The sequence below is a fragment of the Mauremys mutica genome, chromosome 11 (assembly GCF_020497125.1).
Source record: "Mauremys mutica isolate MM-2020 ecotype Southern chromosome 11, ASM2049712v1, whole genome shotgun sequence".
Classification (NCBI taxonomy): Eukaryota; Metazoa; Chordata; order Testudines; family Geoemydidae; genus Mauremys; species Mauremys mutica.
Window position 1 is genome coordinate 30132835 of NC_059082.1, and position 24180 is coordinate 30157014.

Here is a 24180-nt window from a genome sequence, read left to right on the forward strand (position 1 = left end):
GGTAGGACAAAGGGAGAAGAAAGGAATAGTAACCTGGTAGTCCTTCTACTCCAATTATTGTGATACTAGCCCAACCCAACAATCTCAGGTTCAAAGACAAGTATCCAATAATTTTAGCCAACAAAAAACCTATAATCTTGACATTTTAATTCTTGATACATTCTGAAAGAAAAAAAAAAGCCTCTTATTCCTCAAATGATCTGAAAATAAAAGCAGCCCTACCTAAAATAATAACCAGGATTTCTAGACTAGCAGAATAAAATTTCAGTGGAAAAAATTAAGTACTTACCTACCTTTCACTGGCTTAGTTATCTACGAAATTTAGACTTGCAGAATCTCACTATTCTATAAAAGTTCACTGAACAGATGTAATATCCCTGCACAAGGCTCAATCCATTTTCCTTGAAGTAAAAATTGGTTCTCAGGTAGGAATAGAACTGTAAGTACAAAGTTAACACCTTTAATGTATAAAAATTGATTTCTTGCATTATTAAGGTTCTGGCTTCAGAAGAACACCATACAAGCTTTCAGCATCTTCAAAGTCCTGATTAAATCTGACTCGGGTTACCATAATATATCTGTTTTTATTGCAGCAAACAGGAAATAAAGCAAAAATTATTTAACTTCCATAATAATTGGGCACTAGTGTAGATCAAAACTGGATTTAAAAACAACTGTTTCTAAAAGGATGAAACACTTCCTCTATATTGTATCCAGCACTCTAAGAGAGTGAAATTCAGAAATATGTTTTATCCTATAAAATACAGAATAATCTGATTCTTTAGAAATCCTTTAAAGATCTTTATTACTTATTTAACATTTAGATATGTGGCCTTCATATATGCAATTTCTATTTCTGCTGTAGATGCCCTCTCCCCCAACCTCAAAAAAAAAAATGTAAAAGAAGAGATTGAGCCAACTGGTGTTTATGTTACTCATATGATTAGCTTCATTAAAGTGAACAGGAGCCTTCTTGAGAATAAAGTGAAAAGGATTTGGCCACTTATAAACCATGGTCCCAATCTAGCAAACACTCAAACATGAGTAGTCTCACTGACTTCAGTGGAACTACTCACAGATGTAAAGTTAGTATTTGCAGCATCAGGACCTAGATGGCTTTATTTATCTCTTGTTAAAATAAAAATTCATACAAATTTTAATAAGATAGCACTTGGAAATGTTTTTGTATAGGAAAACAAAATATAAATTTAAATATTAATCACTAGCCTTTTTTTGTATGTCCCAGATATTTTCCTAAGAGTCAGGTTTCAGTGCAGGCACTTGAGATCAATTAGGAAGAAAACAGAATAAATCAGTATGGGCTAAATTTAAAAATCAGAGATATATCTGCTGACAAAACTAAAACAAAATAAACATTTGGTAACCCAGTATATTTAAAATAAACCAATTATTTCCCTATCAATCTTGATTTTTTTTTCATATACATAAAATACATAAAGCTATAAAACGGTGATTTAGAAACAACAGTTTTCTTGGCAGCAATTGTTATGATAGAGAACAGTTGCTTAGCGATCGCAGACATCCATACAATAACACAAGGATCCTATAATTGAATGAACCAATCAATGTGAAGCTTAGATAATGCTTATAATGGTGGAGACAGAAAATAAAATGTTCTCTTGTAGACTTCTTTCTTACAGGAATATCTGAGCCATCTTCTTATCATCTAGAAGTGGGTAATATAGAGCAAAATTATGTGGGGTAACCTAGAAATCTATATATAAAAATTATGCTGCAAACTGTGATATAACAAAATAAATGACTATATCTTGTATATGTACCTCAGCTCATGTTACTATTTGAATTCATAGTCTAATGGAATCCAAACACATTTAAATATATTATTTTTTAAGGTCTGAACAACAAAACAAAAGTCATAGCCCCAAATGACTAGGAGGGTTAACAGTGCTTTAGCTTCCTCCTCTATGTAGTGTTATTTCCCCACATTTCACAACTTAACAGCTGTAATGCATTTAATCAACAAGAAAGAATCAAGTACAATGACTTTTACACGGTGCAAGGCATAATACAAATTCCAACACCATCTCATTAGGTTTGCAATTAGTTCATAGTTTCATCTTTCAGAATTACAGCTCAGGCTTGCTCAAGTTCTACAAGGACGCCATCACAATCTTTAGGGTGGAGAAAAATCACTGGTTTGCCATGCGCCCCTATTTTGGGCTCTTCGCTCAATATTCGGATCTTCTTTTCCTTCAGTTCTGTCATAGCTGCTTTTATATCATCAACCTTATAAAAATAAACATGTAGACAATGTGGAACATTAAGTGTATGATTCACAGATTTTACATTAGGAACAATAGTGTAGTGCCGTAATAAATATAAAGCACTACATAATTCTAAAATCCAAAAATGCTACAGAAATATGCAGTTACCTGGAGATTTTATCAAGAAATGTAGCATGTCAAGAAGATTTTGTACTATATTTAATAGTTATGTTTGTTAAGAGAATCACCCCTATAATACATAAACCTTTTAGTTACTTTATAATGCAAAATTCATAAATAATCAAAATCAATAGCTATAAACTCCACATTGTTCCTAAATAGTAGATTGTATAGCTTCAGAATATCATTAACCACGGAATGTTTTCCCATCTAATTGAAGACAGAATCCTGACTCATTAAATCCTGGGGTTATGTACCATTCACCTAGGTTCATCTTGATCTTACCAGAGTTAGGTTTGGTATAAACTGGTCTCCTCAGAGACACCTTGAACTACCAAGAATAGTAGAGGATAATACACACCGGACTGTGGTCCATTTTCTTACTGGGCAATTGTACTTCATAGTAAAAGTAGCATCACACATATAATTTCAGGGCAACCTAATAACGGTATTTAACATGGACTAATCCTTAAGTTGTGCCAAATGGTTGTTACTTTGGATGTGCTAATATAAAGTGAGACTTTGATTCACCCAGATCTCTAATGCATGCTTGTTGGAAGAACAAAATTAACTTTTAGTTTAGCACAACTACCAGTTAATAAAATCCTGGCACTAGAATAACAGGAGCGCTGTTTTTCAAGACTGAGGTGCCTGGACATAGCTAAATGGATAAACTTAAAAGATGTAATTGTGAAAACATAAACTTTATATAATTGAATTCTACTTCCTCTGCATTTGCACTAAATCCTAATCCTTTTCAACTGAGATTTGTTTTTAAAAATCCTGAAGTCACTGCAGTCATACCCACATACTGTTACCAGTTTGCTTTAAAAAAAATGTAATTAAGGGTTCTCTAAAATTAGCAAGTGTAATACTACCCATCACAGAATGTAACCCCTTGAGATTCATCCCCTGAGTAGAGAAATCATCACAGCTGCCTGCACTTCCTGCAGAGATAGCTAGCTAAACCAGCCAGAAGGAGAAATGTGGCTGGGCTCAGCTGGAGTGAATTACTGCATCCCAAGGGATAATAATGAGAGTGACTTGTGAGAGTCTCTGGGTGCATCTCCATTAGGAAAATATCTGCTTAGTGACTGTGTATCAAGAACAGGTTCCTCTCCTGTTCCACCAGGTGTCCAATATCCTTCCTGAACTGGTGTTAAAGTGTTCTGACCATTCTTTGCCAGTAGCAAATTATTTTCAACCCCACTACAATGGGTCATTTTTCTAGGCTAGACTAGAGCTGCTCATTGTCATTTGGCCTTACAGAGGAACCACACCATCCCAATGGAAGCCCTAGAGCTGTTGGAAGCCTTTTTTGATGCTCTTATCTGAACTCTTTTGACTTTGTTTAGAGAAATTTTAGCGCTAAGAATCTCTTGCAAAGTTCTAGCTGTCAAGAGCTCCTTCTCATCCATTTAATTTAAACTCTGACCCCTGGATTTTGTGGATCTTAGCTCACTTGATCTGTTACATCTGAAAATATACATTTCTTTTTAACATAGTATTTTTACATTTCCCAGCAAATGATGACTGAGTGCCACATTTCTTGTATTTTTCAGACTTAACAGTATGCCATCCTTTGACAGTGATCTTTGGTAAATTCTGCACTATGAAAGGTCACAGCTCTCTTGCTGAACAGAGCTCTACATGGAATAACATCAGTGTTGCTAACAGTATGCTTCTTGAAGTATCTTTGAAACAAACAAACACTCCAGCTCCTAAGTAGATATAGAATATCAGGGTTGGAAGGGACCTCAGGAGGTCATCTAGGCCAACCCCCTGCTCAAAGCAGGACCAATCCACAGACAGATTTTTACCCCAAATCCCTAAAGAGCCCCCTGAAGGATTGAACTCACAACCCTGGGTTTAGCAGACCAATGTTCACTGAGCTATCCCTCCCCAGTCATTTTAAAGATTCCTAGTTTGTTCCTCTCTTTGTACCTGTAATTAAGTAGTGTTGCTATTTCTATTACTTAGCAGTTTGGGTATTTTTAAAAACAGCCCTTACCACATATTATTCCTGTCTTACCCACCCCCACTTCCTGAGTTCTGCTGTAGTCTTAAATTCTTCTAATAGCACTACAAAACAATTCTGCTTAACAGCAATTTGAGTAGATTGAATTAGTCTTTTTTTTAATTTCTTGAACTGCAAATAGATACAGTAGTTACACGAAATATAAAACATTCTGATCTACTGAATTTCTCTGATTTATTATCCACTATATATGTGTGCTTAAATTTGATTTCAAGGGGACTAGGCACAGTAGTAAACTTAAGCCTACAGCTAAAACATTGCAGCAACACAGCTGTGCCGCTGTTGCACTTCTGTGAAGACACTACTTATGTCCATGGAAGAGCTTCTCCTGTCAGCATTGGTACTCCACCTCCCCGAGAGGCAGTAGCCAGGTCAACAGGAGAATTCACACCCCGAGTGATGTAGTTATACTGACCACATTTCCTAGTGTAGGCCAAGCCTTAGTGTTTACAGGATAAGGGCTTAAATGTTCCCCTCCCTCCTCTTCATTGTTTGGGAAATGGAGGGGGGGGGGCAGTCATCCCTCCTGACACACAGCCATAGGCAAAAATTGACTCCTGTGGGGAAAAGTCTACACTTCTTGAAAAGGAACTGTATTTTTCTAGAAATGGTAGATCATAATTTAATGCAGCAAAAATGCCTCTTATTCAAAAGGACAATCAATGAACAACCTGGAAAAGAGAACTAATACAAGCATGCTTTTTGTCCCATTTTTCCCCACAATCATGAATGATACACTATATCATCGCTTGTATTAAAATTCAATATGCTTAAACAGCATTCTGCATAATTATACACTGCCATACATGGGCAAATCATTGCCCCCCCTCACTCCGCCTTTTGTCTTGTTGGTTCTGGTTTTTTTTCCTGTGTAAGTCATTAATTAAAAGGATTTATTTAAAGTAACTTCTTATTACTGCAGAAATAGACTAATATTATTTAATACTTTACCAAGGTTCTAAACTATTGAGCCATGCGAATAGAACAAATTCAGCCCAGGAACTCTGTGCTAGCCTGAATCACAAACAGAATCTATAATTGCCAATATAAAACATTCAGCCCTGGAAGGAGTTAAAGCAGGAGACTGGTAGCCATTCCCAGGGGACTTGTGTTCTATTCCCTCCTCTACCACTGACTTACTATCTAGCCTAGAACAACTAATTTAAACTCACTATGATTCATTTAATGCCTTTATACATGGGAATACCATTTTTATGTTTGTGAAATGTTTTGAGTTCCTTCTGTGAAAGACGATATAAGTGCAACTATTAATGAGCAAGATTTTCCCCTAGCCTGTCAACTCAATACTGACCTATGGTCCTTCTACTATTCCAACAGATAGTCAAATGTGGGAGTTTGTTTTCCCTGTCTCATAAACAGCCAATTGTAGCCTTTTTTTCTATATATGACAAGTTTCCAATTCATATGTAAGAACATCTGAATTAATTAAGGCTTTTTGTTTTAATCTTCACTTGCATCTGTTCTACAGTCAATGACAAATTTCCATAGCAACTGAAAATTGGGGCGTTTCCATCTAAACACTCAATACTATTTTTGAATGTTACTTGTTAATACCAATCCACTACCTTCAAGATTATTTTCTTGTTCAGTGGAGAATACATCCTAAAGTTTTAATATTAAATAATAAATATTCAGGGCAATTATAATATTTCAGTTGTGATAAAGAAAATAGGAAATACATACACAAAATACCAATTTACAGACTTTAACACAGATAAAAGGCTCTAAAAGCATGAAGGTGTCTTTCAGTTTCAGGTAAAATAGTTATCACAATATTAGGTATTAATGGCGTTAACTGTCTGCATAAAGTCTAAAGCTGAGGATTCCTATAATCCCAGGCCAAAAAAAAAAAGTTAGGATGGATTTAAGTAATTGATATTTACACCCTTATGAGAAAGATTTAATCTGACATCTTGAGAGTTGTCCCATCCAATTTTTATAATTTTGTATTAAACTGCTGATTTTTTATACATTTTCTGTAAGAATAATGTGAGCTGCTAGGTTTGTGATACCAACTGCTCTACATGTCATTTGAGCAGTGTTATACGGTGATTGGCCTGTCTATACTGACAATCTCTACTTTGAAAATATGGAGGCTTAATTTAGGGGGAAAACTTGGATATGTTATGCATGTGAAGAATTTTCTGTTTTTCTTTGTAAGTATGTAATTTACTATACTTATAGTTTATGGACACAATCTGGCAATCAATTTAACTTTATTCATGTGAGTAGTTGTATTAAGTTCAACAGGACTACTCAAATGATTAAAGATATGCATGTGTGTTTATGAGACGGGGCCCTATAAAGTATATGAGGACCATATACAATATGCAACACAACTATGTGTATATTGTGATAATTTTTAACTTTGATTCTATTCTGAAAAGTAATTGTAAAAAAACAAACAACCACTACTCCCTGTGAATATCCAGATTCATCTCTGATTACCTGAAAAAAGATAGGTTTCAGAGTAGCAGCCGTGTTAGTCTGTATCCGTAAAAAGAACAGGAGTACTTGTGGCACCTTAAAGACTAACAAATTTATTTTAGCATGAGCTTTCGTGAGCTACAGCTCACTTCTTCGGATGCATAGAATGGAACACACAGACAGGGGATATTTATACATACAGAGAACATGAAAAGGTGGAAGTATGCATAAGACTGTTATGCATACTTCCACCTTTTCATGTTCTCTGTATGTATAAATATCTCCTGTCTGTGTGTTCCATTCTATGCATCCGAAGAAGTGAGCTGTAGCTCACGAAAGCTCATGCTAAAATAAATTTGTTAGTCTTTAAGGTGCCACAAGTACTCCTGTTCTTTTTACTGAAAAAAGATGTTACTACTCTCATCTCTGAGAACCAACACAGCTCTGTGTGTTTTCCCGGGATTCTTTTCTGACTTGCATATTGAATTTTCAACTAAATATCAAATGCAGGAGCTCTGGTAAAACCCCACTGTCTTCGATTATGCCCTAATTTACACCTGTGCACCCCATTATATAAGATATATAAAAACTGACACACACAGCTTTTTTCCAGTGCATGTATTTTGAACATCCTGAAATTGCCACCTGCCTAGTGACCTTGGCAGGACATTGCTACATTCCATGAGTTTGTCCCCATTTCTTTCAGTCTGCACATTACAAATGCCAAATACAGTTTGGGCAGATTAAAAAGAAAATAAAGCTGCTTGTATAATGACAATGTGAAATTGGCCTGAATTTCATACTGCAACTTCACTTTTTATTTGCTGGTCTTCAGTAGAATTTCCCAAATGATAATGACTCAGCATAACCAATGTGGGTTTTTATTCAGGTCGACTCTATTAGAAAGTATGAAGCCCTTTAACAAGATAAAGATTTTTTTTAAAATATAATAGAAAGTATGAGTGTATTATACCTCAATGCAGATATGATGCATTCCTCCAGCCTTGTTTTTTTGCAGAAAGCCTGCAATTGGACTTTTTTCTCCCAGAGGGTGCAGCAGTTCTAGCTTTGTGTTTCCCAGCTCCACAAAAATAGTGTAGACGCCATGTTCAGGAAGAGGAACTGTCTCACTCACCTGGGCTCCTAAAACACTCTTGTAAAAAGACTGGGCCTTCTCCAAATTAGGTACCGCAATTGCTACATGATTGAGTCGCCCCAGTTTCCACAAAGAGCATGGAACTTTTTGAGTCAAGGTGTGAGACACTGATAAAGTCCGTACTGTGGGTGCTGTAGTTTTCAATCTGTTAAGAAGCCCTGTAAAATTGAATGACATCGTCATAATCCTTTCGGGGAAAAAAATTAGTGCACATCCTTTCCCCTTTTAATGAAACCTAAATAACTCCTGTGTCCTTACATTTATGAATTATGTTTCACCAGCGTGCTAAAGACAGAGATAATAAGATAGCAGGGAAGCATTTCCTCTTCTACTGCTGTCAGTTCAATAGCTTTTTTTGTTCTGAAAATTAAATTAATTCAGAGGAGGTAAATGAAGAATTTATAGCATGAATGCTCAGACGTGTCCATTACAAACAACAATAGGGATTTAAAATAAGTTAATTTTAAGCTTCAGTTGAGCTTAGTATAAGATTTTCATAATTATATGCACAAGTTTATAGAATTTAAAGGCCAGCTACACACCACTAACCTGTACATTATTTCTGTATTATTCAGAGCTTCACATTTAATAAAATAGAAATGGAAATAGAAATGAGGATGTAAAAAACCTGTCTAAACATAATAAAGAACTAATATATTTATTCCTAAAGCCCAAATACCTATAGAAAGGTGAAGAGTCTTAGCTGCCTCCGAGTGGAGGGAGATGTGATCAAGTGTTAAGCCACAAGAGTGGGAGCCAGTAACTCCCAAGTTTTATTCCATCTCTGATATTCCATCCTTCTGTGATGTTGGGTAGATCATTTTGCCAGGGCCGGCTCTAGGTTTTTTGCCACCCCAAGCAAAAAAAAATTGGCTCCCCCCCGCTGCCCCAGCCCTGGGCTCTGCCTCCCATCTGCACCCCCTGCCACCCCAGCCCTGGGCTCTCCCCCCAAACACACCCCGTGCTGCCCCAGCTCTGGGCTCCCCCTTTTCCCCCCACCATTGCCCTCCCACCCACACACCCCCTGCCGCCCAGCCCTGGGTCACCGGTAACTTGATCCAAGGGCGGGTCATTCAGCAAGAATTTTGGATGTGCACAGAACACAGACAAGATTGGTTCCCATATGGTTACAGAACTGCAGTAAAGTGGAACAATTTTCAGCTTGTGTGATTGGAGGATATCTGGATGCATATTATAAGACTGTCCTCCATAAATCAGGAAAAGTTGAGGTGCCTTTATTATTCTTTTGTTCCACTCTTTGTTTCTATGGGGAATTTGCCAATGCAATATCACTGTCTTCCTTTTAAACAAATAAAACTAAAAAAAAAGGCAATGGCTATTGAAAATAGCAATTCCAGTCTTAAAAACCACTGGGAAGCATTTCTTGCTCAATTTTATCTTATTTTTTCTACAGCAAATTACCGTGGATCAGTATATTTGATTTGGGAGAAATGAAGTAACACCTGCCCAAATTGAGCTTGAGTGCTCCTGAATTTTGAGGTGTTCAAATCTGGAAGGCAGGTGCTAGATTCCCTTTCTGAATATTAGCTAAATCTGGAAAGGAAAAGTCAATTTCTGCTTCCATGGCTCAGAAGTGAAATCCTCCTACGTGCCTGGTACTGTATCTAAAACTGCCTAGGTCCAGAGCCTCCCCTCCCTTACTTTTCATTTTAAATTCTAGTGGGATCCACATACCTCCCTTGCTAGGCTTCAGATAGAGATAGAGAGGTGCACTGTCCATTTAGTCCACCCAATTCCAAAAAACATAGAGCCGCTCCTGATGAGAGGCTTAGAGAAGGAAGGATCTCATAATTAGGAATAGTGGTTTGCTACAGTGGTTCACGGATTTTGCCATTTCTCTGGGTTCTGGGGGTTTTACGGGAGGTGGGGGATAGAGAAGTTCCCGAGTTTGCACAGCTTGTTTAAGAGGCATCTATACAGCAATACTGCTCCTGCTGCCTTTGCGGGGGATGAAGTCTGTGCAAAGAATAAGAGATATTAAGTATATTTAGAATATAGAGGTAAACTATAAATATTAATTAATGTTGTAACATGGTCCTCAGATCTGTGAGATGTTCAGCTTTGCCACACAAGGCCTTAGGCCTGAAACTGATTTGCATGACTAGTTGACTGAAAAATAATCCTGTACCAGCGAAGTGTAAAATTGCAGTAGAATATATGTTAAATACCGATGTTCTGGAAACTATGCAATAATAGACTGGAAACTATGGCACAATGTACCAGTTAATATCACAAGATGCCCAATAATAACATTTTGGGGAATTCTGTAATAACCTCAAGTTGCTATGGTACATAAATATTAATGAGAATAAGGGGTATTAAGGGGATACCCAGTAAGAGATGGAGCACCGCTAAATTAATCGAATATGGAAGTATGGATAAGGAAAAAGATGTTGGACCCTTTATGCATATCTATGAGCATTAGCAGGCATAAGCATATCTCAGGATAAAAAGTTGTTGTCCAGCCTGTGTGCTGAGGTGGGAGTGGGAAAACACAGGGGGAAGACACCAGAATGACAACCATGGTTAATGAGGACAATGAAGATAATGACTGACACTCCAAGGTCCCCCAGCAGGAGATGTGAGTGATGCCAGTCCTAGGGCTTAATACTATCTCTCTATCTGGTCTTGTATTTCAGTGTTGGTGGGATTGTTTATCTGCTTAGTGGATTTATCAATAAAGGAACGTGTGATAAATTGCAATCATTTCTCATGTGCTTCTAGGGTCTCTAAGGGTACATCTATACTACCCGCCGGATCGGCAGGTAGTGTTCAATGTATCGGGGATCGATTTATTGCGTCTAGACGAATCGATCCCTGAATCAACGCCTGTACTCCACCTCGGCAGGAGGAGTAAGCGGAGTTGATGGGGGAGCCTCAGTGGTTGACTCACCGCCATGAGGACGGAAAGGTAAGTCGAACTAAGATACTTCGACTTCGCTGAAGTTGTGCATCTTAGTTTGAAACAGCCCCCCTCCCCCCCGCAGTGTAGCCCAGGCCTCATTCTAATGATACTGATTAATATTCCTGATACTGGAGCCCTCAGGAGACTGAATATTTATTGACCACGGCAGTCCAAGAGATTGAATGATTATTTATTGATTAAAATTGATTAATCTCCAATCCATACTAAGTCTCCAGGTTGGAGAATAATACTGAAGATCTGTGCAGGGGAAGTGATTCAGTACTGGTCTAGGTCTCGATTCTACACTATTGAAGGCTATAGGAGCTTTGACATTGATTTCAGTAGGTGCAAATTCAGATCTTTGACTCAAAAGAGTCAAGACAAATTCAAAAGTCAGAATTATTACTGATTCACCTATAATAATTAGGTTGATATTCTCTTCCAAATACTGACCATTCCCATTTCTGCTTAGCTTGCTAAGAATGCTTGAGTTTTAAGAATATTGCAGTATAATTGAATTGCCAGGCCCTGGGACAGGGGTTGTAAATGGTTTAAGCCATTACTTAAATAATTTTAAACACTTTTTGTTGTAAAATAAATATTTTTATTAAAACAGAAACAGGTCATTAGACTTATGAACAGAAAATAACACAAACATATGGTCTGTCTGTGTGAATGTCTAGGGCCTCCTCAGCTGACTGCAAAGATAATCAGAGGAAACTACAGCATGAGAAAAAGGGCTTAAATTAGAATTACAAACTCCAGCAAGGGCACCCACTTTCAGGCTTCCAGCTCATCAGCCGTTACCACTCTTGGGCAGAACCCTGTGTCTTTTTCCCTCCTGACGGGTTTTCCAAGCTGCACAGTTCCCTGACTAAATTATGAAGTCCCCAGTAAGGCAGAGTGCCTAAATAGGCCTGCTTTGCTTTTATCCACAGAGGCTATTAACAGAGCAGTGTGGTCTTTATTCTTACAAATGTAAGCAGAGTCAGGACGAGCTCTACCCTGACATCTGGTAGTGAATTATGGCGAGTTGTGGAAAAGAACTTCAGGGGCTGATCTTGTTTGCATAAGCACACCCACCCCGCCTAGCATAAACCCACAGCAGCCCAAATGGTCACTTTGGCTGCTGTAGGATCCCCAGTTTCTCTGTTATTGGGGCAGGAAGAATAAAGTGTTGTTACCCTGATTATGTGAATCAAGGACAATGAAACTGTTTTATGACAGAGGGACTCGCCTTCAACTAAGTAGCACTCACTAGACAAGGGCCATGGGTTCCAAAACCTAGTGAATTTAGAGAGGCTGGGGACAGGTATTTGTACTTGATGGTATGGGCCCCTTTTGAGGGCTTGAAATACCAACTGTGCCGCCTCCTCCCCTCTCTACTGTGCACTATCAGAGCTCATTTTAATTCCATTAGGAATCTAGTTACAGGCTGCTGAGCTGAAATCAGTTTGGGCCAATGGTGCACCCATTGCCCATTGCACTGAGGCTCCCCTACTACAAGCTGAAATCATTGAGTGCTGTGGGGGGCCTGAAGAGACGTTGCAGAGCACAGCAGTTTGCAGGATGACTGGAACGGCTCGTGGGACAGCTGGTGGAGCAGAGCAATTTGCGGGACCACTGGAGTGGCTCGTGGGACAGCTGGTGGAGCGGAGAGGCTGGTGGAGTGGAGCTGTTCACGGAACGGCTGGAGCGGCTCACGGGATGGCTGGTGGAGCGGAGCAGCTCCCGGGGACGGCTGCGGCAGAACCCCATGGAGATGCAGGGCAGTTGGCCTTGTACCATGTAAGGTGCCCCTTAACCCTGCTGCGTTCCGAACCCCCCCGGGCTGGGAGGTAAAACTCTGCAGATAAACTTTTTAAAGTCTGCACTGACCAGGGACAGAGACTTTCGGGTTGTTGGACTTTTGGGTGATTTTTGGGTTGCTGGACTTAAGACCCTGAGGGGAAAAGGATACTGCCAAACTTACTTGGGGGCGGGGTTTGTGTTATGAATCCTGTTTGTGGTGTTTCCCTAACATAATGCCGCATTGTTTCCCTCCTTTATTAAAAGGATTTTGCTAAACTCAGACTCTGTGCTTGCGAGAGGGGAAGTATTGCCTCTTAGAGGCGCCCGGGCGGTGGTATGTAATTGTCCCAAGTCACTGGGTGGGGGCTTGAGCCAGTTTTGCATTGTGTTATTGAAACAGAACCCCTAGATACTGAACCTGGCCCTTGTTGCTACCAGCTCAGATGGGCAGAAGGGTTACACAAAGAAGACATTAAAAGCAGTAAAAGAACATACACACATGCTAATAAGCTTATCAGAGATCACCTCAACTCCAACAAAGGCTGATGAACACTCCTTCAAACCCCTCAAAGGGTTCTTCTGTGGTCACAAGTTCATAACTGCCTTGGCTCAAAACAGCAACCAAAGTTAATCTGTGAGTCACTCTTTTATCCAGTTTGGGTCTTTCTGATCTGTCCTCATATAACAAGCACTCAACAGACAAAAGGTGCGCTCCTTCTTATATTTGCATACATCACCCCCTCAAGACTTCCTTAACTTTCAGGGCAGGTCTATTCTAGAAGTGCTACAAGATTGGCACAGCTGCACATCTGTAGCATGTCTGGTGAAGATGCTCTATGCCGAAGGGAGAGCGCTCTCCTGTTGGCATAATTACTCCACCTCCGTGAGAGGCAGAAGTTATGTCAGCAGGAGATCGTCTCCCATCAACATTGCACCAGTATGGGCATGCTTAGGTCGCTGTAACTTTTGTCACTCAGGGGGGGTGTCTTTTCCACAAACCTGAGCAATGTAAGTTAGATCGACAAGCAGTAAAGTAGACCTGCCCTAAAAGTTCATTCCTATCTGGCCCATTGTTTAGAAGAATCTTCTGAAGCTCACAACACTTCCCAGGGCTTCCATTAGTCATGTTTCCTAAAGAAGTCCCATACAATCCCACAATAATGCATAAACATTTGCCTTTTTAGTACAATTAACTCCTAAAATACTTAAACTTAATTCAGTAAAGTTTGTCCATGATATTGCAGGAAATTGCACATCCTGATACATAAAATGGCTTGCTAAAAAGTTAATCTGTTGACAGTGGGTGCTGGAATTTTTTTGGGGGGCAGGGCGCTACACTGCAGGGTAGTGGCATGGCATATCTCCAGTCACTAGACTACTGGTGCCAGAATGAGATAAAAGTATGTATACATTAAACCAGTGGTTATATTTTATGCCAGTTTGCTTTAGACAGTGTCAAAGCTCCCAATGCCTCAAGGCCAAGCTTGAGTATCAGAAGCCTTTGATGTATTCTCAACTTCTTCACACCCTCAAATGCACAATTCTGCTATGAAATTGTGCCACGGATGCACTGAGGCTTTGGATGTTTTTTAGAACATACAGAATAACTTGGTTTACGTATTTTCCATATTATGTATTCTTTGGCTTGTTCTACACTTAAACAACTCAGGTTAACATAGTTACGATGCTAAAGGGTGTGGAAAAATTCATGCCACTGACCGCCATAGCTTGGCCAACCTAAGCCCTGGTTTTGACACCCTTATGATGGAAGAATGCTTCTGTCAACCTAGCCCCTATCTCACAGGGAGGTGAAGTTCCTACAGCAACAGAAAAACCTCTTTCATGGCTGTAGCCTGCATCTACGCTACTGGGTTACAGTGGCATAGCTATCGTGCTATAGCTATGCCGCTGTAGCATCCATGGTGTAAACATGGCCTTTATAGTCTAAAGCAGGTACGTTTGCTTTCTTCTGGTGACTGGTTTTTTGGTCTCTGGGATAGATTTTTTTAGTCAGACAAATGTCTCTCCATTGACTTTAACTGAATTATTCTTGATTTACTCCACTGTATATAAGAGAAGAACCAGGCTCTCTGCTTGTGTAGCCCAGAGCTATTTTGACTGAAACATTTTTCCTGGTTGAAATTTGCAAATGCTGACCATGTTTAGATAAATTCTTACGTGAAATTTATTTTTCTTTCTTCTAATGCAGTCAGCATCACTGTCCAAGGGGTATTTTGAAGACCTACTTTTTAAATGTACCCATCTAAAGGTGTCATGTTTCTAGGGATGGTTCAGAGACATTGCCCTTGAAAGAAAATTCTGTGGATCCTGTTTTCATGTATTTCTTTGTCATCTTCCCCATTTCACTGAGATTATAGAATGCATGCTATGTCACTTTAAAAAAATAATTCTTCATGATTCTAAGCAGTATCTATTTGGACTAGCTATTCAATTAAATTCATTATATTGGTGTTCAATGACCACCAGTAGAGTGTTCAGCAGAATTCAGACACACACAAAATAGCTCCCTCTACGAGCAGACAAAACAATTTAAAAAGCTGGGGGGGCTGATGCAGCATCCATCATAAAATTAAGTCAGCACATACTTAATTACAACACATTACAAAAATAAAATATCTGATCCTGCACCATTGAAGTCAATGGGAGCTGCATAACCAATTTAATGGTTACATCAAACACATGCAGAGCCCCATTGAACCCAATAATAATACATGTGAGAGAGGTTATACATGAGAGTCACAGTTACAGGACGGTGCCCTTAGGCACAATTCTCAAGTATGCTTGAGGAAAGCTATCTTAAAACTCCAGAAGAAGGAAGGTCCTCATGTGGATGCCACTAGTATATCCAACACCATCTCCCAGTCCCTGAGGACAGCAGATATAGTGCATGGGTTAGTTATTCCTAAACACCAGCAATCTCCAAGTGCCATTAACAAGCTAGCACAATTTACACAGCCTTTGGGCTTCTGTAATTTATACTGGGGATTGCTCCAGCCGACCCCAGAATTCAGGGAATTAGAAAGTTTGTACTATCCCATAAGGTGGACTGAGTGCTCCTAGGTATCTTAGCTGCCTGTCTCATACTAATCACCAGACAGCACTTCGCTTCTTCTTTGATAGTTCCTGTTTGAGATCATTTAGCTTTGGTACCATAATCGAGATCAAACCGTCTTTAACTTTTCAGAGAGAAAGGAGTCATGTCTCCACATAAGGGAAGGAAGAGAAGTTTACATGTAACCTCCAAGCTGAGCATTAAAGTAGGCATTATAGTTCATGTTTGCCCCATCAGGATTAACACCCTTTATTTTTCACAAGAAAACAGAAGATTCTAACCAAGACAAGATCCAATTTTAAGAGTTATTTGAACAATCTGTACATTCCAGAAAATCCTATTCATATAGTAAATACATCCACATTTTTTTTATTTTGCTTAATATTAAAACCAACCAACTGATCTAACACTCTTGCACTGACAACTTGGAGGAGTTCTTTATTTTATTTACAAATAGAAAGTTGTCTACATTTAACAACATAGCTAACAAAAAACCACTGCAAAAGTTTATTAATGTCGAAACTACACATGAAAATAAGAAAAAAATGTGGGTCTGTAGCACATTTCATCTGTGGAAAGTGGGGAAGTTTGCTTGTAAGATGCATTAATTCTACATATCTAAGAAAAATGATGTCCTGAAGTGATCCTTCAAGGAGCTCTCTGTGGATAGCATCCTGCACCTACAGGGATTTCCCTACACTCCCCTGAATTTACCCAACCTCCCAGTTTTGTAAACTAGTTACATGCAGTGTTGCAAATTTAGTGATTGTTTGGAAATTTGAACTGAAATTGAAACATTAATACACACTTTAAAAGCATATAAAGAGTATGATAAAATATGTGTATCTGAAAAAGTACAATAGATTTGAAAAGTATGAACATAGACTTGCTTTCTTATACAGCTTTTGTTTTTATGACAATGTCAGTGCATTCATTTTGGTGATGTTGGCCGACCTAATAATTTCAAATTATGATTTGTAAGCAAAGTCTAAATGAGCTCTCCCTGAAGCTAGTGATGAGCTTGGGGCTGGGGGGAAAGGCTTCAGGACCCAGATTGTATTTACATTCACACCTAATCTACCTAGGTATCCAGCTGTCATAGGTTTATTCCCCACTCTGAACTTTAGCGTTCACAAGATGGGGACCTGCATGGACTCCTCTAAACTAAAATCCTAGTTTAGATCTGGTTCTCGCTGCCACCAGCCAGTTTGTTAGTGTCTGGCACACTCCCTGTTCCCCCAAACTTTCCCTGGGGAACACAGATCCAAACTCCTTGAATCTCAACACAAAGGGAAATAACCTATTTCCCCCACCTCCTTCCCCCATCCCCTCTCCTAGTCCTTAGGAGAGACTGTTTGATTCAGTGAGTTTGAATCAAACAAAGAGGGATTCACTTTTCCCCCCTCCCCTTCCCCTGAAAATCCAAACAAGGGAAGAAATCAATCAAGTTCTAAAAAAGAAAAGATTTTATTAAAAGAAAGAAAGAAAGTACACTATCTCTGTAACACCAGGATGAAAAATATACAGGGTCTAGCTATAAACCTGGAGAGGCTCCCCCCCCACCCCCCTTCTCAGAATAATCAAAGTAACAGCAAACAGAAATAAAGATATTTCTTCAGCAAACACACAATTGCAAATGTAGAAAGTAATTTTAAGACTAGACCGCCTTTCTAATACTCACTATACTGAACAGAAGAAAATACTTCAGGAAAACTTGGAGAACTTGAAGATATTTCTGGCCTCTCCTAGATCCAAAAAGAGAACGGCAACTTAAACAAAGAACACAGACAAAGACTTCCCTCCACAGAGATTTGAAATTATCTTGTCCCTTGATTGGTGTTCCTCAGGTTACTGCGCTTGTTAACCCTTTACAGGTAAAAGAGACCTTAACCGTTACTATCTGTTTATGACACCAGCAAACAGAGCTGCATTGCCCAAGTGATAGATTTTGGCTGGGGTTGGGTTACAAATCACTTGAATGCACGGGGATGGGGGGGGGGAAATGAAATGTTGTTACTCTTATTGTTTGTATGAGTAAAGGGCAGTAGAACTGTACTTAGCCTGTGCTGATTGAGGGCATCAAGAGAGAAGGTGGGGACAGGTGTTTTGCTTGATGGTCTGCCTGAGTCACAAGTACTATTTGACGTGCCCCTCTCCACTGTGTAAAGACAGAGCTGATTAGGCTTCATAGATAGTCTATTGTTTTGTTAAGTGACCACTGCAGCTGAAATCACTGATAATCAGGTCTAAGTGCTTAGACCTGCTGTGGGACAGTGTTTCTGTGGAAGAGATGGCCCAGTCTGCACTAGCAGCGAGGTTCCCCACACTGAGAGCGCAGCTGAAAATCATTGAGAGCTGGGTGGAACCTCAAGAGACCAACTCGCAGAGGTCACAGTGGCAGCAGAAGGTGACGGTGCAGGGCCATTGGCAACAGAGCGATGGAGTGAATGGTAGCACAAACGAACAACAGTGGCCAGAGCGAACATTGAGCAGCTGAGGAACGAGCATGGTGCCTGCTTGCCCCCCACCTGGGAGGTGAACTCATGTGAAAGAACCTTTGAACTCTAAGTCTCCACTGATCAAGGACAACACCAGTGAGTGTTAATGATGCGGTTAAGAATGCTGGAGACACAATACAGTTCATGCAAACAAACATGGCTGTGGCATCATACTTTCTATTTAAGCAAGAGATATCACATACTACAAACTGGAGGCCAATGTCAAGTGTGTTGTCACTTGTTCATCCTGAAGTTGAACACTGGTTCTGAACAAGACCAGCAAATGCTCACTATCCTTCTGCAAGAAACTCAGCTGACTGGCTAGAAGCATGTGGTGCAACAGTGAAAGACTCAACAGTTGAAAAAGTGAAGAACTCTCTCCCCACAATCAAAAAATTCGCATACATGGCTGATGAATGCACCAGTGCAAATGGGCATCAAGTAGTACGTCATTGTGTATGTTATCTTGATGTCAGTGGTAGGCCAGTATATGCATTTCTAGATGTTCAAGGTATAGAAGACACATTGGCTCCATCTGTGACAACCCACATCTTAGAGTTAAATGCTTGTCAATTGGACCCCAAACAGATGGCTGCTTGTGCATTTGATGGAACTGCAAACTTCTCTGGAACACATGGTAGAGTACAAGCTTTGCTCAGAGAAAAGTGTAACCCTAATCTCTCCTATACACACTACAGAGGCCATCTACTCCAACTAGTGTTAGTACAAGCTGCAGACTCTTCTAAAGACATTTAGATGCTCTCTTGACATTTAGAGCATCTCAGGTGCTCTCTTGGGGGCCAGGACGCGGGCACCGCATTGGGGACCACTGGAATAGAGAGTTTGAACACAGAGTGGAATATCATACGACAAATGAAGATTTGACTTCTCCTTCTTTTTTATCATCACTAGTGGCTCAACCCGATCTTTATGCTATGTTTCCTGGAATGAAAGAAGTAGGAATTCATCTCTTGCTACTCTCAGTCACAACAGCTACAATTGAACGTTCTTTTTCATCATTGAATAGAATTTTGTGTTCTTAATGACATCGACTTCTGCCTGATCATGTGAATGAACTAATGAGCATACCAATTGAAGGAATGGAAGTACTGGACCCACGAGAAGCCAACAAAGATGAACGAATTGCATTCAAGAAGTTCATTAACAGAGTTGTGCAAAATTATAACAAGAAACCAAGAAGGATGTAGATGTAGTGCTTCATAGAAGGCTTGAGTAGCCAACTTTAATGTGTGATGATTTTAAAACATGAGTCAAATCTAATAAAAAAGTCATTAAACATTTTTCAGTTTTTACTATGGTGCCATACACCCCACCTTCACCCTCACGGTCTTACCCCTCATTAGTCCTGACCCCTTGTGTAAATTCAAACACCCCCCCCTAATTTCAATTCCTGGGGAAAACACTGTACACCTATTAAAAACAAGAGGGCTCTATGCAGAGATCTGACCATGCACAGCAGCTTGAAGGATCAGAATCTAAAACTGCAATACTCCACAGCCCAGCAGTTTGAATTATTAGGATCACACACTAAATAAATAAAATTAGAGTACAGAAATACTTGTCACACACAATTTCATGACTTCTCACAATGAATTAAAATAAGAAATTCTCATCTGTCAATATCAATAGCTTTCACAAGGCTACAACTATTTTACAGAAAGGGAAACTGAGTCACAGAAGCTAAGTGACTTACCAAGCATCACACAAATCTATGTCAGAGTCAAAAAAAAAATACACGCCAGGATTCTTGGCTAAGTCCCATGTCCCATCCACTGAGTCCCTACCGAGAAGCCACTTAGCATGAACAATCACCCATTTGCGCTCACCTACTCAGCATGTGTAATCTGCACCTTCCCCCTAAATATCTTTGCCAGGTGCAATTCTCCTTCCACGCCCTCCACGGCTGTCAGTACACACTGTTCCTCTGAGAGGTGTACTTTGTATATCCCGTTTTTACCCCTATATTTAGCAAGTGCAATTCCCCTGCCATGAACTCTCCCCCCCACTTAACCCGTGTCACTCCCCACCTACCCCCCCTTATTCAGCATATGTGCAGGGTCTGCGAACCGGCCCCTTGAGAGGACGCAGCTGGGCTCCCGAACGTGCTCGTGCTTTAGGGCTCTCTGCTGGGAAGGGGACAGGCGGGGCCGACTCCCGGAGACGCTAAGCCCGGGCGCCTGCAGACCCCTCCCGTTCCCGCTGCACCGCTCAGCGTCTACCTGCTGCCGCTTTCCCCACGCAGGCTGCCATCTTGACTCCTGGCTACTCAAATCTAACTGTATCGAGCGCCTCTTCCCGCGAGCACAGCCGCCAAAGGCAGGAGGGGCCAGGCTGTGCTCTCAGCGCGGCAGCCCCTGCTTCTGCCACCGCAGGGAGCTGCTCGCCTAGGGCTTCGGGAGGGGCCGAGAACTGCGGCACAAGCCCAGTTCTGCAAAAGGAAATCTGCCTCTGGCTGTGAGCAGCACCACCAGTGACCCGGTGGAGAAGCGATTCTGTTGTTTGCTCCAACATAAAATGTTTAATAGCTTGAAACATGCTGATTTTTCATTTTGTGGAGAAACTTTCTCCTGGAAACCTCGCTGGGGCCATGAAAACCAGTGTCACCAACTCTTGTGATTTTATTGTGAGTTTTGCAATAATGGTTTTTCTTTAAAGGCCTAGCCCCTGGAGTCAGGAACTATGTGAGAGAAGCAGCTGAGACAAGGAAAGATTAAAGAAGCCCAGGCACAGCAAAAGAAACCCCAATAGTAGGAGCCTCAGAAAAAAGATGAGAGAGCGCTTTTGGGTAAAGTGCTGTAGAAAGAGGCTGGGAACTGTAACCAAATAATCTTATGTTGTTTGAGTCCTACTGTATTCATGGAAACAGGATTTTATAATTCATTGTAGATAAACAGGATTGTAGCAAAAAGATATCATACCTGACTCCACCACCAATTTCTTATCCTAACTGAAACAACCTTGAAGACTCCTAAAACTGGGTAATAGCTTTCATCAAATAGGGATCTCTCTCCCCTCTCCCTCTAAGAGAGTGTGGAAGGCTCTGAGTGGAATTGAGTGTACGTGGAGAGTACACACCATATATGAACATTCTGAGCACTGTAAAGCTCAGCCTCATGACTGGAGGTGGGGGGCTCCCTTCATCCCAGCCCACAAGGGAGGTTTTAAGAGGTGGACTGCGGCAATAGCTGGGATGAGACCAATAAATCCATTACTATGTAGATCTACCTGCCAAAACTCCGCAGAATGGGAAGAACCACTCAGCAGACAAGGTTACTGTAACCCCAGAGAATAACAGTTGGAGAGTGGCTTTGCAAATTGCAGCCTGGGAGGTAGGTGAATTCTTCCCTTCCCACACCACTCCCCAACTGCTGCAGAAGCTACTGGCCTAGTGCATAGTTTGACCTTGGGTAATAATCTTGAAGGAAATTATCATGTAATGTGTTAGAAAGAAAAACATTAATCCATGCTAATACATCAGTTCTGTGAATATGTGCCTGGGTGAATTTTGAGTTTAGTGATGCAAAATATCATCAGGCATTTTGTTCTCAAAGTCTGCTAAAAATATATGTTAAAAAAATACTAGAATCTAGGTCACAGAGATAAAACTGCATAGTAAAATGACTGTACAGATACTATATTTAGCAATTGTGTTCAGTGCTAATAACTATCCAAATCTAGGGTAGTACTAAAGTCACCCAAGGGGAGAAAACAACAACAAAACAACAATTATACAATATACCATTTAGGGCCTGCTATTCTCCTAAGTACTCCCACTTAATGAGATTAGTCATTCTAGCAAACGATTGAGGATCAGAACTTATTTTTATATAGTGCCTTCCAAACAAGGGTATCCCTAAAACACTGCAAAATTAGGTCTCAATCTTGCAGTTCCTTTAGGGCAGGTCCCTGGGACTGTGCAAATAATCCTCACTGGGTCTACCCATGTGCAGGCAGCATTCAATGTAAAATCCAGGGAATGTTGGTAGAAAGATATTGTATGGTAAATAAAAAGATTCCATTCAAGAGGTGTAGACTGAGAGGGGAGAATATTTTGTTTAAAAGAAGGTTTAAAAAGAGGTAGGGTTTCAATGATGGAGAGGTCTACTTGGACAACTGCTCCAGAAGGTGGGAGTTGTACAGAAGGCTCTTACACAACCAGTGGTGAGACTATGGGAAAGGACAGAGAGAAGGCAAGTTTTACTTTAGTGGAGGGATCAGGCAAGGGAATAGATAAAAAATAAGGTATAGTATTAAAATTGTTATAATAGTAACCAATGTCCCATACTTTATTTACTATATATTACATAAATATCTATAAGTACATTATAGTGACATTACTGTAAAATCCACAATCAAGATTTCTGTCCCCACCATCTACACTCATCTTATTACATGAAACTACTAAAAAAAAAAGGTTTGTCTGAATAGAATTAATACAATTGTCAAAATAACTGGATAAAAAACATATGGTTTTCTAGACTGCAAGCAAGTTATAATGCCTCTTCCAAAAGTAACTATAGCTGGCATATTGCTTACTGAGAATTTGTTAATTGCTAACAGGCCTTGTGATTTGTCCTTTGGGAATATCTGAGATTATTTTGCCATTGCAGGTTCTTGGGGGATGGTGAGGGGGAGGAAAAGAGATAACTATAGTCTTAGGACGAACAATTATTTGCTACCTCCAAGTGAAACAAAAAGGATTTCTGAAGCTGTATATACTGAGTGGAGGTCAGGGGCTTGTGGAGGAATGGGGAGGGGGAGGATTTCATGCAAAAGTGGGTTTTGGGTGGAGAATTCTGGATAAGCATACATGTATGTGGAAGTGGAGGAGTGAGATTCCTGGGAAGAAGAGTTTGGGGAGCGAGAAGGAAATGGTAGGGAGTTGGGGAATTTAAGGAGGGGGTAATTGGAAATACAAAAAGGGAGCATCTGGGGGTTGTTGTAAGCAGGGGTTGCAATAATGGGAATGGGTATCCAATGGGTATCTATCGAAAGGAGGAAGATCAGAGATGAGTGACAGTAGAAGACAGGGGAAGGTGAGCTTGAAAGATTAGGGGATGTAGTGGATGTGTAAGAGACTGAGTTAATGCATGAGAGCATAGGTGGCAGGGTGATGGGTAGGGGGAGAGAGGATGTGATTGAGAGAACTGTCAAAACACTCCTAGCTACATTCCCAATCTTTCATCAGATCCTCCCCCTTTAACTCTCTCTGCTGGGTGTCGTTTCACTCTCAAAAGCAAGTCATCCTATGAAGGCAGAGAGTAGACCAGAGAGGAAAGGAGGTGGCAGAGGGGTGGGTCTTGGTCACCTACAGACACAGGACTTATTTGGGGGAAGAACCCATCAGTGATTCCCTGGGTTTCTCTTTGCCTATGGAGAAAAAGACCCTCCTACCATTTTCAAAATTATATGAGAAAAACCTTGTAGCCTCTATGCTAGGTGACTGGCCAGTAACACCATGTCTGTAAGCTTGAACAGCCTCCTTTGGGGGCCTTTCTCGGTCTCTCTCCTTCCATAGCATGGCCATCTACGGCAGCCACAGCTTCAAGCACGCTGGGGGTTTGGGGCGGGAGCGAGGCCGGTATGACACTGGCAGGGGCAGCGCAGCCGCCTTGTGCGCGAGAAGGGCCGGGGGGGGGGGGGTTAGGGCGCGGACGTGTGACCACGTGGTGCAGGGGGCAGTGCGGTTTCCGTGGCCACCCAGAGACTCTCCTCCGTGATCATTTGAAAGCTGTTTTGGAAGCTGCTCGCGTGGGGGCAGGAACGTGCTGGCGTGAACGAGTGCCCAGGCCTTGCAGTCCCC

General features: G+C 40.6%; 1 protein-coding gene across 3 annotated transcripts; it reads right to left on the reverse strand.

The window, feature by feature from the left end:
* Positions 1 to 788: 788 nt before the first annotated feature.
* Positions 789 to 24101, reverse strand: MCEE (methylmalonyl-CoA epimerase). Of its 3 annotated transcripts, none has more exons than XM_044980258.1 (3): positions 23772 to 24101; positions 7886 to 8226; positions 789 to 2268 (listed from the first exon to the last, which is right to left on the reverse strand). In XM_044980258.1, the coding sequence occupies exons 1-3, from the start codon at positions 23902 to 23904 to the stop codon at positions 2116 to 2118; spliced, it is 627 nt and encodes a 208-aa protein (XP_044836193.1). In that variant the 5' UTR covers positions 23905 to 24101; the 3' UTR covers positions 789 to 2115. The 3 variants fall into 3 exon arrangements, with proteins under 3 accessions (XP_044836193.1, XP_044836194.1, XP_044836196.1); XM_044980259.1 differs by lacking the exon at positions 23772 to 24101 and adding an exon at positions 20597 to 20814; XM_044980261.1 differs by lacking the exon at positions 23772 to 24101 and adding an exon at positions 20071 to 20092.
* Between the last annotated feature and the right edge of the window lie 79 nt (positions 24102 to 24180).